Source organism: Cricetulus griseus, chromosome 2, assembly GCF_003668045.3.
Source record: "Cricetulus griseus strain 17A/GY chromosome 2, alternate assembly CriGri-PICRH-1.0, whole genome shotgun sequence".
In the NCBI taxonomy this organism is placed as follows: Eukaryota; Metazoa; Chordata; class Mammalia; order Rodentia; family Cricetidae; genus Cricetulus; species Cricetulus griseus.
This window is the reverse complement of record NC_048595.1, coordinates 7,438,434-7,465,798: the sequence shown is the minus strand read 5'-3', so window position 1 is coordinate 7,465,798 and position 27,365 is coordinate 7,438,434. Positions and strand designations below refer to the sequence as shown.

Here is a 27,365-nt window from a genome sequence, read left to right as displayed (position 1 = left end):
TGGGGGTGGGGGTGGGGCTGCCTATTCGGCCCACTGCCCTTTCTTCAAGGGTGGGGGCACCAGAATTTGGTGCCTGTGTGAAACCTGAGCCCCTCTGATCCCATGTTCCCTCCCCTCCACTGCAGGAAGTGGGCAGCAGCCCACCCCCAGCAAGTTCCCCCAGACCCAGGTGAAGCAGGAACCCGGTGACAGTACTGCCACCCCAGGCCCCCACGAGGCCTCCCAAGACCGCAGTCTAGACCTGACTGTGAAGGAGCCCAGGTGAGGCAAGGCCAGAGAAACTCCCGGAAAAGCTGGCCTGGGCCCCTGAGAGGTGGCCTGGGCCTGCATTCTCAGCTAGCCCTGGGGACCCGAGCTCACCCTCGAGTCCACGGTTCACTCTGCCACCAAGCCGTCATGGCAGAGTCAAGGCCCCAGAGCCTGGGCTGGCTAGCTGGGAGGGAAGGGCCTCTGGGCCTGGCCTCACGGATGTCTGACTTGAAGCCCCTTGGTTTGTGTGTTCTAGCAATGAATCAAATGGCCACACAGTCCCCGCAAATTCATCTCTTTTATCGTCGCTTATGAATAAGGTAAGAACCATCCATCACACGCCTCCCATTCCCCCACCCAGAGAAATTAAAGCTGTGCTGGGGGGCTGGGGGGATGTGTTTGTTTTTTAATGTTTTCCCTCTAATAAGATGAGTTTGTACCATTTAAATTTTGAGGCCATTTTTCATCGAATATAATTTCAGAGCCACTGCTTACAAATTAATTTAATGAACTGGCTGAAGAAATATATTTCAGCCCCTGACACCTTTTTTTCCCTTCGGATGGAGGGCTCCAAAAGCTTTTCCGGAACCCTCCAACTTCTCTGGCCCTCCGTTATTAATGTTATTTATTTATTTTATATATTTTTTTGTTTGTTTAAAAAGGGGGTGGGGGAGGAGAGCCTAAAGTGAGAGCCCAGGCATCAATTTCCACTTTTCGGCTTGAGTAATGGTCTCGGACGTCTTCCGGAGAGGTCGCTCCAGAACATTTGTTTTAAATAATGCAGGGTCTTTGTAAATTATACATCATCTCAAATATATTTTCCCCTTCACATGATAAATTTGACCGCAGCAAGATTAATTTGGTTACTGTACACAAGTGACTGGGTTGAAGACGGAGCTGGGTCTGGGCTGGACCTCATGTGGTGGGTGGGTTCCAGCTGGGCACCAACGGCGCAGCAGCTCCGGCTTTGAGGCCTGCTGCCCGCCCTCTCCTGGTCGCTCTCTTGCTGTCCTTTCCCCTCCTGGCCACTGCCCCGACCCCTCGCATTTCTCCTTCAGAAGCTACCAGCTTCCTTTCCACATTAGCAGCAGCAAATCTGCTTGCTATTTCCCTCTTCTGTTTTGTGGCTTTTGTTCTGAAGAAATTAGTAGACCCCCCCACACACAACCCTCCTGCATTTTTTTTTTTTTTTGAATACCTTCTGGAAGGAGAATAACCAGGGAGCGCTAAGTCTAGGGAAAGATGGACCTCAGCTTGCATGATGGCTCCCTCAGGCCTCTGCTGCCTGAGGCCCTGCCTCCAGGGGACCAGAGCCACAGTCTTTCAGATGGGCCTCCTCTCTAGCCAAGGCCAAAGGAGTATGTGTGTTCTCTGCTCCCAGCGCCAGCCACAGGACTCAGGCAGTCTGGAGGACAGGCATTGTCTGTCCTGAGGGTCCCAGGCACCAAGCGTACCTCTGTCCTTGCAGATGTCTCAGGGCAACCCCAGCCTGGGCAACTTGCTGAACATCAAGACAGAAGTGGAGGGGAGTCCCGCTGTGGAGCCCTCACCTTTCTTGGGCAAGGCTGTGAAGGCACTGGTTCAAGAGAAATTGTCAGAGCCCTGGAAGGTGTATCTCCGCAGGTGAGGGTTCGGCAGAGAATGGTGTAGGGGACAGGGGGTCTTGCTCTCACCCACCCTGGTGGCCAGGGCCCACCTCTAACTGGCGAGCTCCTCTGACTAGGTTTGGAACCAAGGACTTCTGTGATGCCCAGTGTGACTTCCTCCACAAGGCCCATTTCCACTGTGTGGTGGAGGAATGTGGCGCACTTTTCAGCACCCTGGACGGGGCCATCAAGCACGCAAAGTGAGTGAGGGTCTGGGGGATGGAGAGGGTCGGGGTGACCCTTAAACAGCCCATCCATGCTGGGCCCTGGGCTGCTTGGGAATGGGAGTATCACAGGCTTCTAGCCACCCTCCGAGCAATATCCCGGTGCAGTTATCACTAGGCCACAGACCTGGCTTTGTCATAGGCACTATCCAAGGAGGAGGGCAGGCTTCCCTCCCTCCTGCACATAGCCCCAGAGCACCAGTTGCTACCTGCCCGAACCAGTGGGGCCAGCGACCCTGCACAGGTGCCCCCAAAAGTGTGTTTAGAAAAGCCAGAGCCCAGCTAGAAAGACTTGGTTTGGATCCAGGGCAGGGCTCCTGAATGAAGGCCTTTCTAGCAACATGTGAGACCTTTATATTTCCTGTGACCTACTGGATTGCAGTGACTTTGTGGTTTCCATAGAGTTAAAAAGCAGTGGCAGCCAGCGAGGCCTGTAACAGTTCCCCGGACATCTCTAGGCCCGGCGTCAGGGTTTCCTTCCAGCCGCTGCACTATAGCCTACCAAACACTGAGAGTCCTCCACCCTGGGAATCTCTTGAAGGGAGGGGCCTGGTGAGACAGACCTGTTCTCTCACACACAGTCCCATGTAGGGAGGAGCTCAGGACATAAGCCATCAATATAAACATGGGGTCAGGGTATAGCCCAGGTTCAGAATGACAGTGGGACCAACAGTTTGTTCTCAAGTTCCTCTGCTCATGGAAGGCCATGGGAGACCTCCAAAGTCCATGGTAGGAATGAGGTAGGGATACTAGGCTCCTGAGCTGTGATGAGGTCACATGAGGTGAGACAGAGAAGGGCTGACCTGGCAGTGGGTCATCTTGATTGATGTCCTGAGACACCTTCTTCTACCTCTCGCAGCTTTCACTTCCGGACGGAGGGAGGAGCAGCTAAGGGAACCACAGAGGCTTCCTTCCCAGCCTCTGCTGCTGAGACCAAACCTCCCTTGGCACCCTCGTCCCCGCCAGCTCCTCCTGGCACCATGGTCCCTGGATCTTCTCTGGAGGGGCCCACTCCCAGCCCAGTCTCCGTGCCCTCCACCCCCACCCTGCTCGCCTGGAAGCAGCTGGCTTCCACCATACCCCAGATGCCTCAGATTCCCTCGTCAGTGCCTCACCTGCCCTCTTCGCCCTTGGCGACGACGTCTCTAGAGAGCGCTAAGCCTCAGGTCAAACCCGGGTTCCTCCAGTTCCAGGACAAGTGAGTCCCTCCATGAGCCGGCACCTGTCCCTGTGTCTTGGGAGTGGGTGTAGCCAAGGTAGCAAGGAGGCCCTGCTCCTCACCCCGCAGAGTTCCACTGCTGGCCCCAGCCTCTGGGATGTAGCCAGCAGCTGTCTACTTGTACTGAGCAGCCAGTGGGAAGGGGATGAGGGTCAAGTGGCCTTAGCTCCTGTGGTCCATGGCGATCCTGCAAGGACTGGCTGGGGTGCGCTAGGTTCAGGGGTTCCTCAGGAAGGTTCCTGGTCCTATGAAAAGGTTGTATTTCCCCTGGGCCACCTTGCTGGCCTACCCTGTGGTGCATACCCATGCTGGGTCACTAGGGAACGGAAGTCATGGGTGGGAACAGGGCCTAGGCCCCTCCAGACCCACACAGTGGCCAGGGGTGGGAGGGACATTCTTCACTTAATGGTGGTGGCTTCTTGCGGCGAGAACGGTGACTTTGTATCATAAAGTGTGTGGCTTCCTGTTCTCAATAAAAAGTAATAAATTGGATTATTTATACCACCTGAGTAACAGCTGTCCTCCCTCTCTGAGCACCTGGGGCTGGGCCCATGGCATGGAAGGGCACAGTGCTCCTTTGTCCCTCTCCTGTCCCCTGAACTCCCCTTCCTTCCCCGATATGGTTAACTTCCTTAGTCTCCAGAACCTGGCCAGAGTTCCCACTGTTGGTCCAGTCTCTGGAGGCCACATCTCTCCACAGCCCTCTGTAGCCTGGGGGCTCCCAGCCACGGCCGCAGCTCCCTGGCCCGCAACCCTAGTGGGTGGCCCAGCTCTTCCCCACTCATCAGCACCTCCGCCAGCCCCAATCCCGTCCCAGGCTCCAGGGTTCTCTGGGTAAGGGGGCACTGCAGGCCCCAGTTGACCCTGGGGTGTCCCGGCAGCTGTGAGCCTTAGCAGGAACTGACGCCAGGCACACTTTACCGCTTGCTCACACCCCACAGAAGTGTCACTTCCTGGTAGGGCTGCCCACCCATCTGTAGTCTGTCAGTCAGCCACATCCCCAGCAGTGCCATATCTTACCAGCCAAGCTCTTTCTGGCATCCAGCCAGGACTGGCAGCACTATCCATTATTTTTATGCCCAAGAAGTTATTGCAGTCATCTTATCTCTCTAATCCTGAGGTGTGGCCTTGGAAACTACATGTCCCAGCATGCACTGCTCTGAGCAACCTACATATGGCAATCCCCATGTACCCAGCAAGAGTTCCCAAAAGGAGACAGGGATGCATGCTGGGATCTGTAGTCTCTAAATGAATCATTCCATTGAGCAGGAGGGTAACACCCTGAATTCCCCTTGATTACACCCCTGGTGACTGAGGAGGGAACCCTAACACAAACCAAGTGAAGACATTAGTGGGAGGATTTGGGATGCCAATGACCTTCTGGGCTGTGGTTTCCTTCTAGCGATCCATGCCTGGCGACGGACTGCAAATATGCCAGCAAGTTCCACTTCCATTGTCTCTTCGGGAACTGCAAGTATGTCTGCAAGACCTCGGGCAAGGCTGAGTCCCACTGCTTGGACCACATCAACCCCAGCAACAGCCTGGTGAACGTGCGAGACCAGTTTGCTTACTACTCTCTGCAGTGTCTGTGTCCCAACCAGGTCAGTGAGGCAGGGCGTGGGAGGCCAAGGCCCAGGGCGAGCTCCTCCTGGCAGAGGCTCTACTTTTCACACCATTTTTAAGTTGGCCTGCAGCAGACCCTGGAAAGGACACTCACTGCCTGTCCCTGGAGCCCCTAGAGGCTCCTGGGCAGGGGTCCAGACTGATGAGCAGTTGGTGAGGGTTGTCATTTCAGGCCTAACTCCCAGTGGTGACTGAATGCTATCTCCGCCACTGTGTGTTTGACATCATTCATGCTCATCTTGGAAATAGCTATGTCTCCTTTCCCCAGAGGCCTAGGATTTTAAAATAGGCTCGCTGGATAAAGAAACAGAATGGCCCATGCCTAGACAGAAAGGGCAGCTCAGTGTCATTTTAAAGGCCTAGACCTGAGACTGGTAGGGCTGCCCGAGTAGTCATAGGTAAGGCTGTTATGGATAGATTAGTGATGTCTGTCTAGGTTTGGGCATATACAGAGAGAGGAATGCTTGAGTAGACTAGTGATGCCTAGGTCTGGTCCTATAGAGACAAACTTGAAAATAGATTAATGATGTCTTCTCTGGGTGTGGCATTACAAAAGAATGACAAGATTATCAGGTAGGACGTTTTAATAATGAAGTAACAAAGCAGATATACTGCTTTACGCAATTGTGTTTTTAAACTCTGAGCATGGAAGAACACAGGTGCAAAGAGCCACCCCAGGTCCCAGAGACAAGTAGGCACTCACAGATGTTACTGCCTGTCCTGACTAACACACCCCTTGCATCCCTGTAGCACTGTGAGTTCCGGATGCGGGGACACTACCACTGCCTCAGGACGGGCTGCTACTTTGTCACCAACATCACCACCAAGCTTCCATGGCATATAAAGAAACACGAGAAAGCCGAACGTCGCGCAGCCAACGGGTTCAAATACTTCACCAAGCGGGAGGAGTGCGGGAGGCCAGGTACCGAGACCAGGGCTGGGCAGGGACTTCCAGTGGGTGGCTCTGTGGCTCTGATCTCTGGGGTCCTGATGGCGTGGGCCATCTTTCCAGGTACTCATTTCTGCCACCACCACCCACAACCCCATGATCTATGAGAGATGTCACAGATGTCATAGGCCAGGTGTTGTCAAACTGGTTGTGAAGCATCAGAGCCCGACATCCCAGGAAGAGGGTGAGGGTGGCTCCAAGGACTGGCCCCTCCCAGAACCCTGGGCCACACCCCTGAGCTTGGCTGCTCTTGGTTTCCTTCTCTTTGAAAAGAGTCAAGAGGGAAGAGTTCAGTGGTCCTGCGAGCTCTTTAACTTTAAGGGTTTTGTCCACAACGTGCTGAGTTTGCTCATTTGTTCATTCATTTCAGTTATCTGTTCTTTTTAGAAGCATTTAGCATAGGCTTTGCAATTGATCTTAGTGCCAGAAACCTGTGGTCAGGCATATGCTCTGCTGGAATGCATGGTGAGTGGGAGACCCAGAGGCTACCGTGTTTCTGAGTGTGGTGACAGGTGTCTCTGGGGCAGGTTTTCCTGCTCAACTCACTGGTCCAAGGCACTGGGGATGCCAGTATGGAAGAGCCCCAGGCCTGCAGGCAGAGGGCAGGGCTTACCCTCGAGCCTCAGGATGGGGCAAACGTCTATGGCACTGTAGATGTATGGCAGGGGTCCCCTAGGAATAGACTGGAAGCTGGAAGCTGGAGTGTCAGGTCTGCCGAGGCACTGTCTACAGGCCAGGCCTCTTCTGGTCCTGTGGTCATGGTGGCAGGAGCTTGGGGAGTCCATAGAGGCTAACCCTTGTAGGTGAAGGGTGAGACACCCCAAGTTAACCGCCAGAAGAGAGAGAAAACAAACTTTCCTCCAAGTATCATCTCAGAAAGGACAAGTGCCCTGAAGGGGACTTGGTGGCCTCTGCTGTGCCAGGCCTGGCTTACAGCTGTCAGGGGTTCTGGATTTGCCCTTATTTACTCAACTTTTGGTGTTTTCGGTAGTAGCTGAGGCCAAACAAAGCTGGGAGATGACATAAGACACCTGGCCAGCTTGGTACCATGGCAACGGGCAGGTCCTCACCTGCCCTTAGCTGATGCCATTTTGGTCCTGCCTGCTCTGTTTGTTCTCAGCCTAGAGCAAAGCAGAAGTGGGGGTTGGAGGCAGGGTGGAGGCCAGCTGACCTAAACAAGGTCTGCCCCAGAGAAGGGTGAGGACAGGTGGCTTGCTGAGAGGTAGTTTCCCAATGGTCCTTGGCCCTGGAGCTGTGCCCTCTTCGTGAATAGGGTGTGGGTGTGGGACTCGGACAAGCCTGCCACATGCCCCCATGCAAACCAGAGAGGAGGCCAGGGGTTAGAGAGCCCGGCAGACTTGGGCTTCCTGCAATGAGGTGGCTACAGGTATTCCCTTTGAGAAAATACATTTTCCCCCAATACCGTCTGCCTACAAAACCACAGCCCCCGTGTACCTAGCACACTGTCTGGGTAGGCTCACGCTGGTGTGGCTCCGCCCATCCACAGGCTGCAAGTACAACCAGGTTAACAGCCACTTCCACTGCATCCGGGAAGGCTGCCTGTTCTCATTCCTCCTCAAGCACCAGATGACCTCGCATGCCCGGAAACACATGCGGAGGATGCTGGGGAAGAACTTTGACCGTGTGCCCCCATCCCAGGTGAGAGCCTAGGTCACGTCGCTACCAGGTGCCGCGCCATGCCCCCCAGAAGTGCCCAAAGAACCCATAGGCCACTTTCTTAGGACCCCTCCACTTCCTTTCAGGGTCCGCCAAGCCTGATGGATGCCGAAACAGACGAGGGCATGGATTATACTGGCTGTAGTCCCGGTGCTGCGTCCTCTGAGTCATCCACCATGGACCGCAGCTGCTCCAGCACCCCTGTGGGCAATGAGAGCACCGCTGCAGGTGAGTGGCAGGCCTGGTCTGTGCCGGCCCGCCGGGCCCCTGCTTCCCAGGCCCAGCTCTGCTGAGTCCTTCTTGGGACAGAAGGCTGATAGTCAAATGGCCTCCAAGGAAGACAAGAGTGTGTGCAGGCCGACAGCTGGCCTCCACTGCATTGGTCATTGAGGCCCCTCCTGCCATTCTGCCCATCTCCCTGCTGACTGAAGGTCACTTCAGTCTCCCCAGAGAGGGACCAGGGCCTGTCGTCCCATTAGCCCCAGAGAAAGCAGCATAGACCCTGCCTTCCTACGGGCCTCAGTCCCAACTTCTCTGCAGAAGCCAGGGCCCCTGAGAGGTTCCTGCCTCCTGGCCCGTCCTCAACAAGGCCCTCCCTGGACACCTGGTGCCCCCCATGGCCTCCGCCCACACTGCACCTCCCGCCTCTCTCTCTAGCCCCACCCCCTCCGCCCACACTGCACCTCCCATCTCTCTCTCTGGCCCCACCCACTTCTTTGTGGCTCCTCTCTGCTCATCTGTCCACATATTTCCATACTGCGCTCACTGTAGCCATCGGGTTTCTCATTGGGTTCTTTTTGTTTGTTCTTTGTTTTGTTTTGTTTTTCTGCTTTTCTCCACCCTCTCCAGGCTGCCCGGTTCCTCCTCCTCCTCCTCTTCCTCCTCCTGCTGCGGCTGGTGACGAGGCTGCTCGCGGGGCTGCACCGCCACCCCTGACTCCATCCTTCCCACCACCGGCTGTGCTCCGGCCACCCCTCCCTCCCCTCCCATGCCTCTTCTCTCCGTCCTGTCTGTCATACTCTCTGCTCAGTGCCACTCTGGGAGCCAGCCGGGGCCTGGCCCACCCCATCAGCAGCCCGCCCAGCTTCCCGCCCATCACTGCCACTCCAACTCCAGTAAAAAGTGACGCCCCCCTAGTTCAGGACGCTGCAGGTAACTCAACATGCCTTCTTGCCAGTGTCTGTCACCCTGACTGATCCTCAAGGCTACAATCCAGGACTGGATCCTTTTCTGTAGCTAGCAGAGCCCAGGGCAGGGCCACCACATATCCCTAACAGCCAAATACCTCAGAGAAGAGACTGCCACTGCCAGGATCCTTCTCAGTGACCTCTAAGATCCCTGTCCTCCTTGGCCCTGTGAGGGGCAGAGCTTTCTGCCGTCCTTATTCAGGTGGAAGCTTCCCAGGTGGCGGGTTCTGACGCTGGTGTGAGCCTCCTTCCTCTTCTGAAGGTCAGCAGGGAGAAGAACCCTATGGGAGCGTCCAGGCTCCCTCGGTGCTCAGCGGTAGCTAGCCCTTGCCACCCCAGCGTCATAGCCGGTGCCCTCGCGGGAGTGGTGTGCTCACCTCAGGTCTCTGTCCAGTTACTCCTGCTTCACTCTATGAGCCCGGTGTTGTCCCATCCCCAGGCTGGTGGCCCTGAGCAGGGCAGAGGGAATTCAGCCCGCTGTAAGCTCTGTTGCCAGCATAACCAGGCAGAGCCCCATGACTCCAAACGCTGTTCCCCACAGCTTCCCAGGCCTGAGCTGCCCTTGGCCTCTGCCTGGATGCCCCTCCACCACCTCTACCCTTGCTTTCTCTTCATTTGCCGCGGCTGGGTGATTGGGCCTTCTTTTCAGTATACAATTACAGAATTTTGAAGGTAGCCAGGCATCCTGGGAAGACTCAGGGCGGAAGATGCCTCCATCTACCCTGGGTAGGGCTAGGCCTGGGGTCTTTTGCTCCTGGGGAAAGAGTGATGGACTGCCAGGGCTGTTTGCCTCTTCCCTCATGCTGTACAGCCAGCAGGAGGCGGTTGAGGGTGTCTTTGGGTGCCTTCCAGGAGGGCATGGAGAAGCCTGTGGCTGCAGTCTTCCTGAGTCCTGAGAAGCAGGCTAGGACCAGGATGGCTATCAGAGAGCCGGATTCCCCGCTGAGCCCCGGAAGGCAGTAGAGCCTTCTTGGGATTTCCTGGGTCCCTCAGACCAGGCAGAAAACTCCAAAACCTTAAAGAAACTTCTGGTATCAAGGAGAAGATGCTTCTAGAGGCCCTGGGATGCTCAGCATCCAGGAGGCAAGTCCTCCTGCACAAACAGGCAGGCAGCCGGAGCCTGGTTAGCTGGCAGGAAGGGAGCCGGCCTGTCCCTCATTAGAGGCAAGCGTGTGATGGCGTCCTGGCCTGGGTCCAACTTGGGTAATTACACTCTGCCGACCTAGATTCCCAGCTTCCCCTTCAGCTTCAATTAGCACTGGGATGTGTCCTCACTTCCCACCCAAACTGGCCAGGAAGCAGCCACCACATCCCGGGATGCCTGTGTGGTCATCCTGCAGGCCTGAAGACAGGGGAAGCCTGGGACTCCCTGCTGTTCCCAAGGGGGGCTGTGGGAGAGGCTCCTGGCCAGGGGAAAGCCAGGGTGTTGCTCCTAAGCGGTGTGGGCTGGCCACCTTGCCAGGATCAGGGGCCCTGCGTGTGTTGACCCTGGGAATGGTGCCCACGTGGGCACTGCTGCCAAAAGGCCACCCCTTCCACGCTGACCTCTCTCTGCCCCTCCCTAGGGAACACCATCTCCATGCCGACAGCCTCAGGGGCCAAAAAGCGCTTTTGGATCATCGAGGACATGTCTCCCTTTGGCAAGCGGAGGAAGACAGCCTCCTCTCGCAAGATGCTGGACGAGGGCATGATGCTGGAGGGCTTCCGGCGCTTCGACCTCTACGAGGACTGCAAGGACACGGCCTGCCAGTTCTCGCTCAAGGTCACCCACTACCATTGCACGCGGGAGAACTGCGGCTACAAGTTCTGCGGGCGCACGCACATGTACAAACACGCACAGCACCATGACCGCGTGGACAACCTGGTGTTGGACGACTTCAAGCGCTTTAAGGCCACGCTCAGCTGCCACTTCGCAGACTGCCCGTTCTCGGGCACCAGCACGCACTTCCACTGCCTGCGCTGCCGCTTCCGCTGCACCGACAGCACCAAGGTCACCGCGCACCGCAAGCACCATGGCAAGCAGGACGTGATCAGCGCCGCCGGCTTCTGCCAGTTCAGCTCCAGCGCGGACTGCGCCGTGCCCGACTGCAAGTACAAGCTCAAGTGCTCCCACTTCCACTGCACGTACCCGGGCTGCCGCCACACGGTGGTGGGCATGTCGCAGATGGACTCGCACAAGCGCAAGCACGAGAAGCAGGAGCGAGGGGAGCCCCCCGCAGCCTCGCCCGGGGCGCCGGTCAACCTGGACGGCTCGCTTACGCTGGCCGCCGAGCAGGGCTCGCTGCTCTTCCTGCAGACGGCGGCGACGGGCCTGGGCCTACTGGGGGACACAGGTGACCCCGGCCCGCCTGCTACCGTCCCCGGGCCTCGCGACGGCCCCGCTACGCCCGCCCCCGCCGCCTCTGCCACCATCACCGCAGGGGAGTCCTCCCAGGAGGACGAGGAGGAGGAGCTGGAGCTGCCCGAGGAGGAGGCCGAGGACGACGAGGAGGACGACGACGAGGAGGACGACGACGACGACGAGGAAGATGATGACGATGACGACGAGGACCTGCGTACCGACTCGGAGGAGTCGCTGCCCGAGGCTGCGGGCGAGGCGGGCGCGCGGACCCCGCTGGCGGCCCTGGGTGGCCCCGGCCCGGCGCCCACCGCCACGTCGTCACCCTAGCTGCCGCCGCGCCGCCCCGGCCCCCTCTGCAACCGCTCTCTGTTTGTGAAGCCTGTGTACAGACCCCGCTGGGCCGCCCCAGGGAGGGAGGCGCCCTGGCCCCGCCGGTGCTTCCGGACCCCGAGTCCGTCTCAGGGCAGAGGCGGGGACCCCTCTGGTGCTCCGGGCCGCCCGCGCCCTCCCGGCCCGCCCGAGAGGGTGTTCAGGGAATAGCAGGTGCTGTGTCCGCGTGGCCACGCCGGCCTGTGCGCCTCTGGGTGCCCACACGCGAGGTCCTTGTGTGCCCCAGGGCTCCCGCGGGGTCACCGGGTTGCAGGGCGGCAGGCACCTGTGGCATCTGGCAGGGCCCCCCAGTGCAGCTAAGACCTCCCCTAACTTGGGGGAGGGCGGACCGAAGACGGTCGGTCGGCATCAGCACGGGTGACACTACAGGGACTTGGAGGGAATCTCATGGAATCAGCAGCAGGTCGGCATCCCCGCCACCAGCTGTGGTCCGGGTCTGGTGATGCTCGACCCAGGCCCAGCCCCAGCCCCAGCCCCAGCCCACCCTCCAGTGGTCCAAAGCAGGCGCGGCTAGTAGGGGCCTGGAGGCGAGGGTCTCAGCCACTCTGGTGCAAACAGGAAGGGTGCGACTGGTTTTGGCTTTAATAATCAAAATGGGGGGGGGTACCCAAGAAAGTTGTACAGTATTTTTCCTGTAAAGGTTATTATTCTACATAGAACAAAAAGAGAAGAAAATAAATAAACAAAGCAGGTGGGTGCGAGGGAGCTGAGCCCCGCCTCCAGACCAGCCCTGGGATTGGGGACCTGAGTGCAATTTCTCCTATGGAATTGTTTAGCATTTATTTTAGAGGCCTCAGTTTGAGGCTTTGTCTTCACACTAGCACTGATGGGGGCTGCGTGATTCCAACTTTTAACTTGAATTTTGTAGAGACAAAAAAAAAAAAAACCAACTATTCTCTTGATACAAGTTTGTAGCTAATTTAACATTTGAGGGTTTTCTGTTGGTTATGCGTGTGGCTTTATAGGGCTTTTTTTTTCTTGTTCCAGTTTTGTTTTATTATTTTGTTCGGGATGCTTTTGTGCTGGTGCAGCCCACCAGATTTGGTTCCTTTTCCAAAATGTCCCTTCCTGGAGGCAGTAAGGCCACCCAGGCTCAGCACAGGGCTCACCCTGCAGGCACATGGCCGGCAGCTGCTCCAGTCCCTGGTAGGAGAAGGCTGCCTGAGGCCAGGCTTGTGGTGTAAACCTGTGCACTCCAGATCCTGGTCAGTGCCAGGCTGGAAGACCACAGGCCAATCCAGCAAGCAATGGAGGGGTGATGCTGCCACCAGGAAGCCCTCCCTCCCACACATCTTCCAGGGGGTGTCTGCCCAAATGGGACAGTGGTTTTCTTTATCTGTCTCCAAATGTGTGTGTGTGTGTGTGTGTGTGTGTGTGTGTGTGTGTGTGTGTGTGTGTGTATGCGCGCGCACGCACGTGCGCTCAAATGCCAGCGCATCCCCTCTTGGTTGCCCAGAGCCAGAAAGCCAGGACCATCTGAACTGGAGAGGGAGCAGGGAGGGCACAGCGGTGAGATGAGAGTACCCAGTCCAACAGGAAATGCGTTGATTTCTAGACAGCCCCTGCCAGAGCCTCCATGCTGCTGCTGAGAGTTCGCCCAGAGTCTGACCTACCACAAGACCCTGCCTCTGTGGAAGGAGTTTTGTAAAGGAAAAAAACAAAATAAAATAAAAAAAAAACAATTTTCAATGTAGCAAAATCAAACAAAAATTAAAAAAGGAAAAAAAGAAAGAAAAGAAGATGCGGAGAGTGCGAAGTCTAGCCTTTTGTAAAGCTTCATATTGCACATTAGGACTATAAGCCATTGCTAGCTCATTTTGAATTTTAATGTGTAATTTTTGTTTTATTTTCTTTCTGTGAGGAAAATGATGCCTGATCCACCAATGCTCTTTTTAATGTTTTATAACTATGTATGTGTATATATATAAATATAAAAGTAATATGTATGCACATATGTGTGTATATATCTATATGTATATACATATATAGATATATAGAGATATATAGAGAGGTTTTGAGACAAAAAAATGCAGACCGTGAAAGCGAACTGAACAGCGCGTGCCCTGATTACTTGAATCTGGTCTCCTCGGCACCTGGTTATTAAGAACTGAATATTTTTCCACTTGAATTTAGTGCTATTAGAAATTTAATATATGTGTTTTATTTATTTGATTTTTTTGCATGACTGATGCAAGGTTTGACATTTTCACTCAATAAAAACTGGAAAAAAATCTGTCACGTTATCTTTTATTTTTAAAATTATCCCCGAGTGGCTGGCCATGACCCAAATGTGTGGGATGGCCCAAACACAGTCAGTCTCGAAGAGCCCAGGGAGAGGAGAAGGAGAGACTTGGTCACTTTGAAGCCCAGCAGGGCAGGAGTTCAGGGATAGACTAGTTCTACCTCTGGGCATAAGGCTAGATTCTCCCACTATTTGCTAGAGAGAAATGATGGGGGGTGGGGCTCAGGCCTTGCTCAGCTGAAAAAGGAGGGTTCTTCCCCCAGCCCCACCTGAGCTCCACTTAAGGCTCAGAAACCAACTCCTCAGAAGAGCCACCTGGCAGTGAAGCCTCCCCAGGCCTCACACTTTGGCCAGCCCTCCTGTGTATTCTCTGGGGCTATAGGACTGCCACTTGGCAAGGCAAATCCCTCAGCTCCTTCCTTCTTCCTGCAGGGACCTGCCCAGTCTGGGAACAGCACGTACCCGGATCCAATCCGGATGCTGGCGACGCTCCTGCTTGGAGCACATGGTGGCAGATTCAGAGGAATAGAGTCATGGGTCTGCAGCCTTCAAGCCAAGGCCTGAGCTGCTGGCCCTGGTGGCACTAGGGCTGAGAACTCCTTTGGAAGTGAAGTTAAGCTTCTGCCAGTCTCGGTGGAAGTGGAGCTCCCACAGTTCATGTGACCTCTGTTTACCAAACTACCTCCAACTGGTGACCTGCCTCTCAGCCCTGTCATACTCTGCATCAGGCCAGCCCCGCTCTGAGCTGATCTCCAAGTGGCCAGTGCTGCCCAAGGCCTCAGGGAAGAGACATGTAAAGGCCAGGCTGGTCCTCCCTAGCACCATCACACTGACTTGCCACACTCCTTTCCCGAGAGTTTCAAAAAACTGAGTCCTTGTAGTACACTGAGCCTGGCACACTCAAGCTTCAGCCACTGTGGGCCCAGGGACCAGCGCGTGCACAGCCTCGCCCATCGGTGCCAGGTCAAGTTCGTTCCTCACCACAAAGCCTCTCCAGGCCAGCACGGGGCGCCTTTCCTTTCTGCTTGGCTCCTGGAACTCGGCCCACAGGCTATTTACATAAATATGTTTGTAACAGACATGAAAATAGAGACTTTTTTTGGTCTTATTAAAATGTTCAAGTTGGAACTCGCCTGTTGTTTGTGGATATCTCGATTCTGTTAAATAAAACAGTGACTAATTTATGGGATAAAACACAAGTTCAAGCAATTAAAACCATTATTGGTGCTTCCCAGGCCCCGGTGGGCCGCGCTGCCTCCTGTGGGGCCCGAGAGGAGGCAGGGAGCCAAGTCCCAAGCTCAGCTGGCGATAGGCTGGTGGGTGGTGTGGCCACAGGCCTCTTTCTGGGCACGGCACAGCAGTCATCAGGGCAGGGCTCCTTGAGGAGTGGAAGCAGCTTTTGAGGCAGACTCACGGGGCCCAGGGAAGGGGGTTCACTGGTTAGGCAGTTTACTAACCTTGAATGCCCCCCCCTAATACCCCCTTATTTCCTGTCCTGGGCTTTCTGGGCCTGGAAAGACCTTGGCAGACCCATACCCAGGGGATCACTCCAGGCAGTACCCAGGGAAGGAAAGGCACCAGGTACACGAGCCCACTTAGTTGAGGTTCTAGCTCTACCCCTAGAGCCGGGGGGGGGGGTCTAGCTGCTGTGGGTAGCACCCCACCCCACCCCAGGGCCCAGGGCCCATGATGTTCCCTGTGGCCTGCTGGATTTGGTACAAAATGCTGTAAAACATGTTTTTGTTCTGGGATTTAATTAGCTGTGGTGGCGTGATGCTTCAACACCCAAACTGGGGCAAATTCAAGAGTTTTGTAACCTCGAGGAATGAGTTAGAAACAGGCTTGCAGCTGATCGCAGCCGACAGCCTCCTTCCCAGACAGGGCTGGCCAGGGTGCTGTGGGGCCAGCTGCTAGAGCAGGCCTTGCCCCCAGCTCAGGGGTATACACATTACTAAGACCATGTCCTCACTGGACAGTATATCCAGGCCACTGGGCAACACAGGTGTCCATTCACTGTCATGAGAGGTGGTTCCGGCTCTGCAGGTGGCTTTGGCCCAGAGCCAGGACACAGGGATGAAAGTTCTGTTGCCTAAGGACAGGTCAGACCTCCAAGAAGCAAGGCCCCTAGGGTCCTGGGGACCTTGCAGAAACAAAGAGGACCGACTGTGCCATCCTTTCTGGCAAGAGCTATCCCAATTTGGGAGCAAGCTGACAGAAAGTGACTTCCAGGATGTGGAGGGCAGCGGCCTGGTCTTTGTGGGATCATGTCACTAAAGGGAGACTCTGCTTCCACACCAAGGAACCTTCCCTGGCCCTGCCTGCTTCAGAACTTCTAGCCCTTAGCTTTGCCTGAGCCTCTGGATGCCAACTGCTGTGTCCTGTGTCTATACAGGTCCCTTGTACTGGCAGTGCCCTGGAGATGATGCCAGAGTTGGGGTGATAAGCTAGCCAGATATCAAGCTGCACCTCCTGCCCCTGCTTCATTAAGGGCCAGTAGAAACCACAGTCCGAGGGAAGGGGCTGGAGGGACTGCTCTATTGGAAAAGCGCTTGCCCTCCAAGTACCAAGACCCAAGTTTGAATCCTAGAACCCATCAGAAAATGCTGGCATAGTGGCACACTGTAGTGAGATATCCACCCGCCCATACCTGTAGCACTGACCCTCCTTCTGGAATCCACTCTCTCCTTGGTTAATGGCCTCTTGGGCAAAGAACTGCCCCGATCTCGACCGCTGACTTTGGAAATGCTGTCCTACTGTGCTTGCAGGAAATAAACTTAGAAGACTGCTGAGCCTTGTGAAGTCAGGGTAAGACAGCCTTTCTACTTCCCTGCTTCTGTGTTGGTCAGTCAGATACTCTAGGCCTTAGCCAAAACTGGTTGCCCTTATGCGGCTGTGAGACTTTGGGTGACTGTCCAGGTAGCCTGCTGTTTCTGTCTTCACTGTACCTTTTGGAAGTTGCTCACCTGCACTTCCTGCCTACCTCAGTATTGCTATCTTCCTTCTCAGGTCTTTGATAAAATTGAAAATTAGACTGTCACAATTATTGATCTCTCTTCCTAGATAGAAGTATTAGGTACAAGATTTAAACTTTCCAGCTTAGGAGAACTCTACAGTAATCTCTGTTATGCCTTCACCCTAGGACTGGATATGTAGTTCTTGCCTTTTGCTTTAGTTGCTTCAATGACAATAGGTCTTTTTCTTCTCCTAGAGCTTTCATAATATTTGTTCTCTTTGTATATAGTTTCATATCAAGCCTAAATCTTTTTATTTAGACTAAAAGGAGAATTGTAGTGAGAGATCCACCCGCCCATACCTGTAGCACTGTTTGGGCGTGGTCACAGGTGAGGATGGGATCAAGGACGCCAGAGCTCTCTCTTGCTGCTAGTTGGGTCACAGGAACAGTCTAGGAGGATCCTTGGAGCTGGAACCTGTGGCAGTCACCTGCCTCTTGTGTAAGTATATTCTCCCTGAATAAACTTCACTTAACCTGAACTGAGTCTAGTGAGTCTTGATTCCCACGCAATAGCCCACCCTTGTAGTCTCAGCGCTGGGGAGGCAGAAACTGGTAGATCCCTAGGGCTTATGGCCAGTCAAGCCTGACTGGTGTGCTACAGGCCAATGAGAGATGTCTCAAAGGAGGTGGACAGTTTTCCAAAGGATGACACCAGAGGCCATCTCTAGCCTCCATGGGTACATTCACACATGTGTGCACACACATAAAAAAAAAACAAAAACAACAAAGCACAGTTAACCAGAAGCAGCCATAGCTCACAATCCACTGGCTACGGCAAGGGAAATGGCCCCAGGCCAGTGCACCATGTTGCTGGGGGGGGGGGAGTTTGGATACTAGTGCATTATGGGAATTTCCCGCGTAACTTTTCAATTTACAATGGGTTTGTTGACTGCACTGTTAGTCAAGGAGCAGCTGCATCCAAAGCCACGACCCTACTGCTCCACTTGCTTGAGTTTTATCCGTTGAGGGTCTCTCCAGAGCCTGGATCTCCTGGGCTCTAACAGTTCTCACCGCTGCAGCCTCCAGGTAGCTGGGATTAGAGGTACAAGCTATCGGTCCCAACATCCCTGTCCAGTCTTCCCAGGCCTCACTGTGGAGCAAGGAAGGACTAGGCATCTCCTTATCAAGCTGCAATAAACCCATGCTCTTCTGGGAGGACACGGATTTAAAGCCCTCGGGGAAAGGGAACCATGAAGACTTGCTCATCTTTCAGGTAATGTCACCCCAAAGGCAGGCTGAACTCTCAAACTCAGTCTGATGAGGAGTCATGCGGTTATGACCTGAGAGTTGGGCTGTGTGGGCAGGGGTGTGGAAATGTCAGGCCCCTGAGGCCACGTGTAATGTGTGCAATGGCATGGGCGTGTCACCTAAGATACCTCCTTTAGCTGCTTGGCTAGACTGGGTGGGTCTGCACGAGAAAGACCTATGCCAGGTCAGGAGCAGATTGAGGAGAGTAGCCAGGCTCCACCTGCCAAAAGACCAGTGAGGCCTGGGCTTCATGCCCAGGGGATACTCCACGTGAGTGGGACCTCCCTGGTGCCTTCTCCTCTGGTGTCCCACAGAAGTGTTTAGACCAGGATAAAGCAGCCCCGAACTCAGTGACTACAGCACAACACCTCCTTCCCTGGGTAGGGACAGAAGCAGGGCAGTCCTCGGAGGAGAGGCCTGGCTGAGACCCCCCAAGAGCTGGTGCCTTCTCAAGCCTGGATGGGTTCCAGAGTAAGTAGTGGGTATGAGGGCCCCAAAGGACAATTACAGACCATTGTCCTATCAGTGAGCAAGTCACTCGGTAAACAGAGGAGTGAGGGAGAATCCTGTCAACACAAGCCACAATTCAGTCCGCCATACCAGTCCTCTAAGTCACAAATGTTCCTAAACATACGGATAGGACAGAGAAGCCCAATATTTCGGGGTACAAACTTAATAGTCCCTGAGCACCCCTTTCCCCTCCAACAGTGCCTGGGATGCCTGCCACAGACCCCATGACAAGCTCCACCATGCCCCCCCCCCCCGCAGCACCTTCCTCCCTGGGTGGTAGCTCCCACTCTGTCCCTTTCTACCCTACCCAAGGTAGTTCCAATGAGTCACCAGCACTGGGGGAGGCCAGGGTCTGAGGGGAGCTCATGCGCGCGCGCGGGGGGTGGGGTGGGTGTCAAGACAGCTGGGCACGGCCTCCAAGCACTGGGGTTCGTCCTCTCCCAAACGACACTTTATAAAAAGACATCGTAATTGAGTTTAATAATGTACTCCCTTCCAGAAAGGGCCTGACAGGCGCTGCCTGCTGCTCACTTCTGCCCCATTCCAAATATTTTTACCTTATTTGGATGAAATGCATTATTTTTCTAATGAAAGGCTTTTTTCAAGGGGCAGTCTCCCCCGTCCAGCAGCTGTCTTTATTAGGCAGCCCTCACGCAGTTTTGGGGAGGGGCTTTTCTCTCCCTGAAGTCACGCCAGACTCTGTCCTCAAAAGCTGAAGCCAGGTTTCTGTCCCTTCTCTTCTCAGCTTGTGCCCAGGACCCTCCGACCTGGTAACGCCCCCAGGTGGGGAAAATGCAGGGGCGGTGAGGCCCAGAGGACTCTTAGACCCAGCTCTCACAGCAGAGCAGGCAGAAGAGCGTGGGGGAGGCTGCCATGGCCAGCAGTTTGCACTCGCTGCCCCAGCCCCCACTCTGACTTCGTTTCTGTCCCAGGGCATCTGCCCTTCTAGTCTTCTCTGGTTCCCTTTAAGGGGACCTCAGAAGTAGCAAAGAGAAACGAATGGTTACTGAACCAAAGGGGGCTGTAGTCACCCAGCAACAATGTTCCCAGGACCCTGGTGTCTCATTCACTAGAGGGTCAAGGCCCAGCCCTCCAATGGTGCATCTCAGGTCTACCCACCTGCCTCTTGATACTGGGACTCCCTGGGACTCCTAGGAAAGCAAGGTCCCCCAGCCATGCAGGCTGGTCATCCTCGGGAGTGAAGGAGCATGGCTTCCTCAGGGACATGAGGAAAAGAATGAGTGCAGGGAGCTTTCTCCAGGGTTCTGCTTCTATCTAGGGACCAGAGGTTCACGTGAGGCGATAGAGGGGAGACCAGGGACACAGCCAGAGAGGTGGGAGGTAGACATCTTCTGGGACAACACAGCCCAAAGCCACACCCCTCAGCCACACTGGTATGTCCTCCCCTCCTTTCCCAGGACGATGGGGAGCAGCGGCCTCCAAGGCCACTGGAGGGGTGTGTGCCTTGCTGCACGGCTCCACCTGCAGTGTTGGCCGCTACCAGGCTCTCTGCCCTTCTCAGGCCCATAGCACACAAGGCACACGAAAGGGTAATTCTCCATGGCTCCAGGCCTGGCCACACCCCAGTGGAAGGGACAGCGAGTGTCCCTTGGAGGGCGCTCCTCCTGCCCCAGCCTTCTGGTCATAGCTCAGCACACTGTGAAGGTTAAAGGGAGACAGGGAGGGCTCAAGCAAGCGAGCAAGCGAGGGACTTGCAGAGCACAGACAGGCTCCTGGGGAATGTGCATCCATTTAAGGAAGGCAGCTCATCCCACAGCAGCAGGTCTATATACAGTAACGAGTCCCTTCCTGCTCTCAAGGGAATGTCGCCCTCCACAGACGCCAGCGCCAGAAGGAGCCCCTCCAGTTCTGGTCCCCAGGAGCCCTCATCCCTCAGAGTCCTACTCTCTCTGGTGGTCACCTGGTAGAGCTTTAGCTGAGACCCACCTTGGAGGCGCAGGTACGAGCAGACGAGGTCAGAGCCAGGAGGTAAATATGGCAACTCATATTTATTACAATATGTACAGTCATATCTTATATTCTGAAATCTATACATGATCACATAAATGAACATGTTTCTCAGTGGGCAGGACAGATGTGGCTGTTGGTCAGGAAGGCCCTGCTGCCTGGCTCCACTGCAGGAGGGAGAAGCACACCTCACCACTGAGTAGCCAAACCATGACACAGCAAGCGAGGATGGTCTTGTGTGGTATACAGGACAACAGGGCAGGTGGGAGCATCTGTCAGCCAGGACCTGGTTGTAGGGAGGCTGGGTCCTGGCAGGCCCACAGATGAAGAGCAGGTCCAGGGCTCTGGCTTTTGGAACAGGCAAAAAAGAAGCCCCAGGCCAAGCCAGGGCACAGTAGGAGACAGCAAGACCATGGGGGCCACAGCCCCCTGCACTAAGGTGACAGGAGGCAGGAGATGACATGAGCTCTGGCCATGCATGGTGTCAGGTAGTCAAGATCCTCAGAGGACACACCTGGACAGGACACCTGTCCAGGAGGGGTAGGCAGGGGTGTGAGCACAGGGCTCTGGAGTCCTCCGCTTGGCCTCCAACAGCCAGAGCCACCAGGGCTGGGGGAGGTGTTTGGGAGGCTGGTGAACGGAGGAACCCCACACTGCTGCAGCTGAGGACAGCCTCACCCCTACCTGGGTTGCCAGCCACCCTCATGGAGGCAGAGCCACGCTCATGCCCACCTGCCACTGATGTCCTGGGGCGCTGGGAAGGCGGGCAAGCAAGCGCCCACCTAGTGCCGCTCGCTCTCGTTGCTGGCGCCCTCTGGCCGCCGAAGCTTGTCCACCTGCTCATTGATCTGCCCGTCACCGCCCCGCCGGTCCTCCCTCTGCACCCCAAGCACGTCTTCCTCATCCACGTGGCTCACGTCCTCCTCCTCCTCCTCCTCCTCCTCCTCCTTGTCCTCCCTCTTCTCCTCCTCCCCCTGCACCTCCATCCTCACCTGGCCCTTGACGTCCACCACCCCCTCCCCCTCCTCCTGGGGGCCCAGCAGGTGGTAGGTGGCCGTGGAGCCCTCGGGGCTGTGGCTCTCCTTCCCAGGAGAGGATGATGTGGACTCGTTGCTGACAGGAGAGATGTCGCTGCTGCTGTGGTGGTTCACGGCCGCGGGGCTGGAGGGCGAGGGCGACTTCACTGGGATCTGCCAGGAGGGAATCTTCGGGGCTGATGGGGAGGGCGGGAACTGCCTCCTGGCAGTGAAAGAGGAAAAAGAAGGAGGTAGAGGTTGGTGACTGCGTCCAGCTCCGGGGTCACACACTCCCTTGACCCCTGATCCCCGAAGGCTCGGTGAAGGCTACAGCTTCTCCAGGGCCACAAGGCAGAGGACTGGACAGAGTCCTTTTCCTTCCCTTCTAAGAGTAAAGCCTCTGGGCCCACTGGTGGTCTCATCAGCCAAGTGCCCTGTGCTGCCCAACACTATCCTAATACAGCCTCACCCTACCCAGGGCAGGACTTACCTGCCCTGGCAGCTGCTGCTCTTCCAGCTGGGGGCCTGCCCCACCCAACTCAACACTGTCCCTGCTCCACTCCTGCGGCTCTGCAGGGCAAAGACAGGAGGCCAAAGGGGCCAAGGATGGGAACTTGGGAGCCCTGGCTAGTGCATCTGTAATCTCAGCAAAAGGCAGCGGTGAGGAAGCCTGGCTGCTGGCCAGGGGGGTTGTGGCATTAAGAGCAAAGGTGATATCAGGAGCCTCTGCTGGAAACCTGGGAGCCCAAGCTCTGACAGAGGAAAAGCCAGCTCTCCTTCTCAGCCCTGGGCCAGCAGCCAGCCCAGACTGATGCCCATTCCAGGACAGACCTGAGACGTTAGGTCAGCATGGTCATGGCTCAGAAATGTGACTCTATAACACCAAGTCTTGTTTCTGCAAAGGCTGAGAGAACAAGTCCTGCTCCTGTCCAGGGCTGTGCCACCTCCCAACACCAGTCTCCAAGTTAGCCTTCGACCCCAGAGCCCACCTGTGGCACACACACCTGACCCTGCGCTGCTCCTCAGCCGCACAAATGCACCAAGAAACTCAGTTTGTCATTTTCAGGGTTTCAGTGTCACCCATGATCTGGATATGTCCCCTAGCCACAGAGCCACCTACTTCTAGGTTTGGAAAGCCAAAGACTTCTAAGAACAATCTGCCTGCCCTGCCTGGACTGCCCGCATCTGTTGTTGAGACCCATGTCCATTGTCCATCTGTCCTGCCTGCCCCCCCCCCCAAATCTCGATGAGAGAGGCTTTAGGAAGCATGGTCCTCTAGCCTACGCTCATGACAGCATCCTTACCCCTCCCCTGTCACCCCCATAAAGCCCACCTTGGGTATCACAGTCTTGCCCCTGGCCAAGCAGACATGCACATGTCCAGACTCGGCCTGCTAGAGCAAACTCAGGCAGACTGACTGGCATTGCAGCTTCCTGGAAACTATACTTTCAGCTTTTTGGCCTGGTCACTCCCTAATCAGGGCTGCACTGAGCACAACGGGCTGCTACTACAGGGGACACTGGGAAGCTTCACAAGGAGGTCTGGTTCTCATAACACAAGCTTTCACACCCTGTGGCCCTCAGCAGGATGTTGTCTGAGACGAGGCTGCCTGGACAGGTGCTATGCTCGGGAAGGAGTGCCCTGTGTCAGTAAGAGTTCCCTGCTCTCTGCCTCAACAGTGTCCCTCTCGGGCAATCATTTTCCTATGTGACACTGTCCCCCTGGTATGGGAGGGCCCCTTGGGAGGGGAGGCAGGAGGACCTAGGGTCAGACTCAAGACCTTCATCTTCCAGCTCAGTGAAGGGTCCTGTCCCTCCTGTGACTGCTGGGCCAGCCCACAAACCAACCCAGCACACAGGTCGACTCTGGATAAGACAGAGCCCCGAGCTTCCTCTCCTACCTATTCAAGAGAAGCCCTTTCAAGGAGTTGATTTCCGACTTGAGCTCATTGATATTCTGGGACTCCAGGATCCAGTTGGTTGATGTGGTGGCCTGAAAGTCAGAACACAGGTAACATGGGTCACAGTGGTGCCTGATGCCAGCCTGGGTCACAGGTGGGGGGACTTAGGAGGACCCTGGGTGGGGCATCAGCTGCAAGCCATTCTGTGTCCCACTCTGCCACTGTCACACCTGCCTATGACCAAACCCTGTCAGGGTACACAGCCATGCTAGGTCCCTGCACGCTCACAGGTGGCAGGCACTACAGTATCACATGTAAGAAATCTCTGTCCCACAGACACTGACATGCTCACAGAGGCAGGTGACAGCGGGAGGGGCTGCGGTAGCCATGAGAATCTTCTACTTCTGTTGAATACCTGAAACTTCCATTTAAACCACCACCAATAAACACAAACTACCTCTCAACAACGCCTCCCTGAAACCACACCTTCCCCAAGAAGTCAGCACTAACCAGTCAGAGTTAACCAGTCAGGAGAAGCTGCTGACAGTGCAAGGCTGAGAGAGGCCTGAACGCCTGTGCTGTCTACAGCCCTGACTTTAAGCAGGCCAAGATGGCGGCTTCACCCTAATGCGGTTTCCACGGATCTCTGCTCCTGGCTGTGACGTCAGGTCTCCGGAGGCTTCCCAGGGTGAAGGACGATGCCCCTAGACAAATCCCACTCCACACAATCTTATCCATTCTTTGGGACAAATCAAAGTTGAATGGAGAGAAGGACTCAACCTGCTCCCGAAAGGGCAGGGGTGGGACACCTTCCTGCCACTAACCCTGGAGGACCATACCTTACTGTGGGAAGTGGAAAGGTCAGCCAGTGGCCCACAAGTTGGGGCTGTGGGCAGCTGTGGTCTGTGATGCCAGCGTGTGTGAGCATGAGAGGCAGGAGGCTCTCCCCAGGCTGCTGAGGGGACACCCCTGGACCTTCCTTGTGGGCCATGGTTCCTGACATAAGGGGGGGCACTATAGGCTAGCCTAGACACCCACTGGGCACGCCCTGTGGGAAGAAACCACTCAGCTGCTGGTCTTAGGAAGAAAGACTCGGAGGGAGGAGGGAGTGGCCAGCACCCACACACAGCCCCATAGGGCCCCTACCCCAGACCAGCAGACAGCAAGGCCCGGGAGCCACTGTTCTGGCTTCTCCGAGACCTTGAAAGCTACAGCAGCCCATTAACAAGGGAGCAGTTTCCACTCACCGGCCACAAAGGACTCAGATTTCCAAACGCACACAGTGCCAGATGCCAGGATTTAGAAATAAAACCTGACATCTGGGGCTTTTTAGCCAGTCTCTTTAAAAAACAGTTGTAGCAAACTCACAGGCTTCAGTTTTATGTAGGTTTTTAATTACTTAAAGCTCTTCTTTTCATTTTTTACAGTGCTCCAGTAGTAGTTTGGAAGGCAGATATAAAAACTTACGTTACAGCTGAGAAAACATAGCTTGAATCTTTGGTTTATGGGGTAAGAGCAGTCCTCACACACTGTGGGCCTGGATGCCAGGCCAGAGCCCCACTTCAGCAGGGAAAGCAGAGAAAGCTTCTGTGGGGCAGGAGCTGTGACAACTGGGGACTCTTCTAGACCACAGCAGGCCCCCAAACCAGCCAATCCAGCCCTCCTTAAAGTACAACATGTGATCTTTGTCTCATGCTTAGGGCCTGAAAAGAGTTTTCCAATTTCCGGAATGGCTGCCGGCCACTGGCAGGCCACAGATCTGAATGACAGCAGTCAAGTGGGGGCCACACTGCCTTCCTGCCTACTTTACAGCTGCCCGGAGGGGACACAGAGCCCAGCAGTGGTAGTACCCAGCCACCTGAGCAGGAAGTGAGACAGCCTATGTATAAAATGGAATGGACCTTGGGGACCTTCCTCACAAGGGCCCTGGACTGTATCACAAGTGCAAGATGTTCAGTTTCCTGCTCTGCAGTCCGGCTGTGTGGAGTCTGGTGGGACCCTCCCCGGGAGCAGCTCAGGTGGGATTCTTCAGAGGATCCCATGGACCCAACAGATGCTGCCTTTCAGATCCCTCGATCTAAGATGGTGCTTTGGGGATGATGCTGTCACACCCAAAGCTGAGGACCTGAATCCTGGGCTCTGGACCAGACACCACTCTTCCACACTCCAGCAGTGTGACAAAGTAGATGCTGTCACGGCTCCATCTTACAGACAGACTCAGAAGGTGGAAGTGACTTGCTTGGGGCCTAAGAGTTAGCAAGTAGAAGATGGAGGGGCTTATTCCAGACACACTGATCCTTCAGCCTGCTGCTGAGCACATGGAAAGGGACATGGAACACACTTTCATCAACCCTAGATGGCTCTAATGCCTTTCAGATCATCTGACCCCATGGATTTTGGGTCGAGAAAATTGCCCATTGCAAGGTGAGCCCAGTGCCTTAGGTAGAGTGGGAACCAGAGACTGCCCATGGTGCACTGCTCTACTGCCTCAACTTCTTGGCTAGGCTGTGACCTCCAACCAGCCTGCAGGGTCATGCCTGCCATCCAAAGTCCAGCAGCAGAACGTGGTTTTTCATCGCCGCTGTCAGGAGGTGGCATAGAAACAGGAATAGTGCCCTTGATGGTCAAAGGGTGCCCCCTTCTTTACTGGGATGGATGGACAAGGGGAGGACAGCAGACCCACAGAAGAAGATATACAGGTGGAGGACCAGGACTTAGAGCTAAATGGAACAGACCTTGGCCTGGGGACCCAAGGGCCCAAAGTTAAGTACCTTGGCAGCGGCCAGCTCATGGGCCAGCTCTTGGACCTTCTGCTGCTGCTGTCTCAGTAGCTCTTGGACAGAGGCCAGCGTTGTCTGTACCTGAGTCACTAGGGAGAAAAGCGTCACGTCTGGTAAGTTAGTGCCCAAGGTTCCTTCCTCGCCCACATACCTGCAAGCGCCTGCCTCCCTGCTGTGTGTAATTTATCTGTAGGCCCTTGTCCCCACACCCAGGTAATTTATCTGTGCCTGGGGTGATCCTCTGCACCAGGTGTAACCTCTGGTGTCTCTACTTCATCTTTTCGTTGTGTGCTTGTCCGTGGTCAACAGTATATCCATCCAAAACCTCTCCCCTCTAATTATGCCTGGCTGGGATGTGCCTGGCGCTCTAGCTCCCACTGAGTTCCAGTCATTCATCTCCCAGGCCTCACAGTGTCCTTGGGTGATCTAGGATGGTTGTCAGTCCCAGCAGGACTCAGCTCTCTACCACCTCCAGGAATGGGAAGTCCAAGTCCCATCTGTGGCGGTTTGCCCGTTCTGTTCTGCCCCACTGAGGATTTGCCAAGGCCCCACTACCATGTGACCTGTTGAGGCCTGTGACTACTGTGTCCTGCCTTCCAGGAGCAATGGCCCATGGGACAGATGAGTTAGAGGGTTCCAGATAGCTTTGCACAGGTGCCTGCTAGTGAGAGACAGAGACTCCTGCCTGGGGCAGGTGGACCTCTCTCCTGCTTCAAGGTTTAGACTCACAGCGTCCACTTAGTAAACAAGTTCATAAAGGAGAAAATCACCTCTGCCACAACAGGTCCCAGCTAATCTGGGCCATCGCAGGGGCAGCTGGTACTGAGTGTCGTCCATGAGGAGTCGATAACAGAGGAGGTGGCAGGGGTCCCAGGAGCCACAGTAATTACAGACTCTCTTGACCCTGCATTGGGTTCTTCCAGGGAAGGGGCAAAATCACTGAAAACCCCCCTGAAAACCTCATAGAAGCAGAAATTAAAAATGAACTTTACAGCCCTGAGAAAGGCTGTCATTTTATTCCCCTTATTAATATTCTGAGGTTGGGAGCCTTTCCGTAAAAACATAATTAATTGAGGCCGCGCCGACAGTAAACAAGCAATTTCAAATTAAACCGAAATGACGGCGGCTTCATTTGCAAATGTGAACAGATTCTCAGAGCAGATAAATGAAGTCACCACAGAGT

General features: G+C 55.2%; 2 protein-coding genes across 5 annotated transcripts in view; one reads left to right on the top strand and one right to left on the bottom strand.

Annotated features, from left to right (window-relative positions):
* The window catches only part of Casz1 (castor zinc finger 1), a 51,183-nt gene extending 39,741 nt beyond the window's left edge, over positions 1–11,442 (top strand). The window contains exons 9-18 of the mRNA XM_035441000.1: positions 126–261; positions 506–569; positions 1,718–1,872; positions 1,973–2,095; positions 2,979–3,317; positions 4,741–4,939; positions 5,712–5,883; positions 7,418–7,569; positions 7,674–7,815; positions 10,340–11,442. Coding sequence (XP_035296891.1) covers positions 126–261; positions 506–569; positions 1,718–1,872; positions 1,973–2,095; positions 2,979–3,317; positions 4,741–4,939; positions 5,712–5,883; positions 7,418–7,569; positions 7,674–7,815; positions 10,340–11,442 — 2,585 coding nt within the window. The remainder of the gene's footprint in view (positions 1–125; positions 262–505; positions 570–1,717; positions 1,873–1,972; positions 2,096–2,978; positions 3,318–4,740; positions 4,940–5,711; positions 5,884–7,417; positions 7,570–7,673; positions 7,816–10,339) is intronic.
* Positions 11,443–20,507: 9,065 nt separating this feature from the next.
* Positions 20,508–27,365, bottom strand: part of Pex14 (peroxisomal biogenesis factor 14) — a 143,120-nt gene continuing 136,262 nt past the window's right edge. For all 4 annotated transcript variants that reach the window (XM_027398247.2, XM_027398245.2, XM_035439417.1 and 1 more), the window contains 3 exons: positions 26,174–26,271; positions 23,403–23,494; positions 20,508–21,725 (listed from right to left, as the gene is read on the bottom strand). In XM_027398247.2, coding sequence (XP_027254048.1) covers positions 21,269–21,725; positions 23,403–23,494; positions 26,174–26,271 — 647 coding nt within the window. In that variant the 3' untranslated portion in view covers positions 20,508–21,268. The remainder of the gene's footprint in view (positions 21,726–23,402; positions 23,495–26,173; positions 26,272–27,365) is intronic.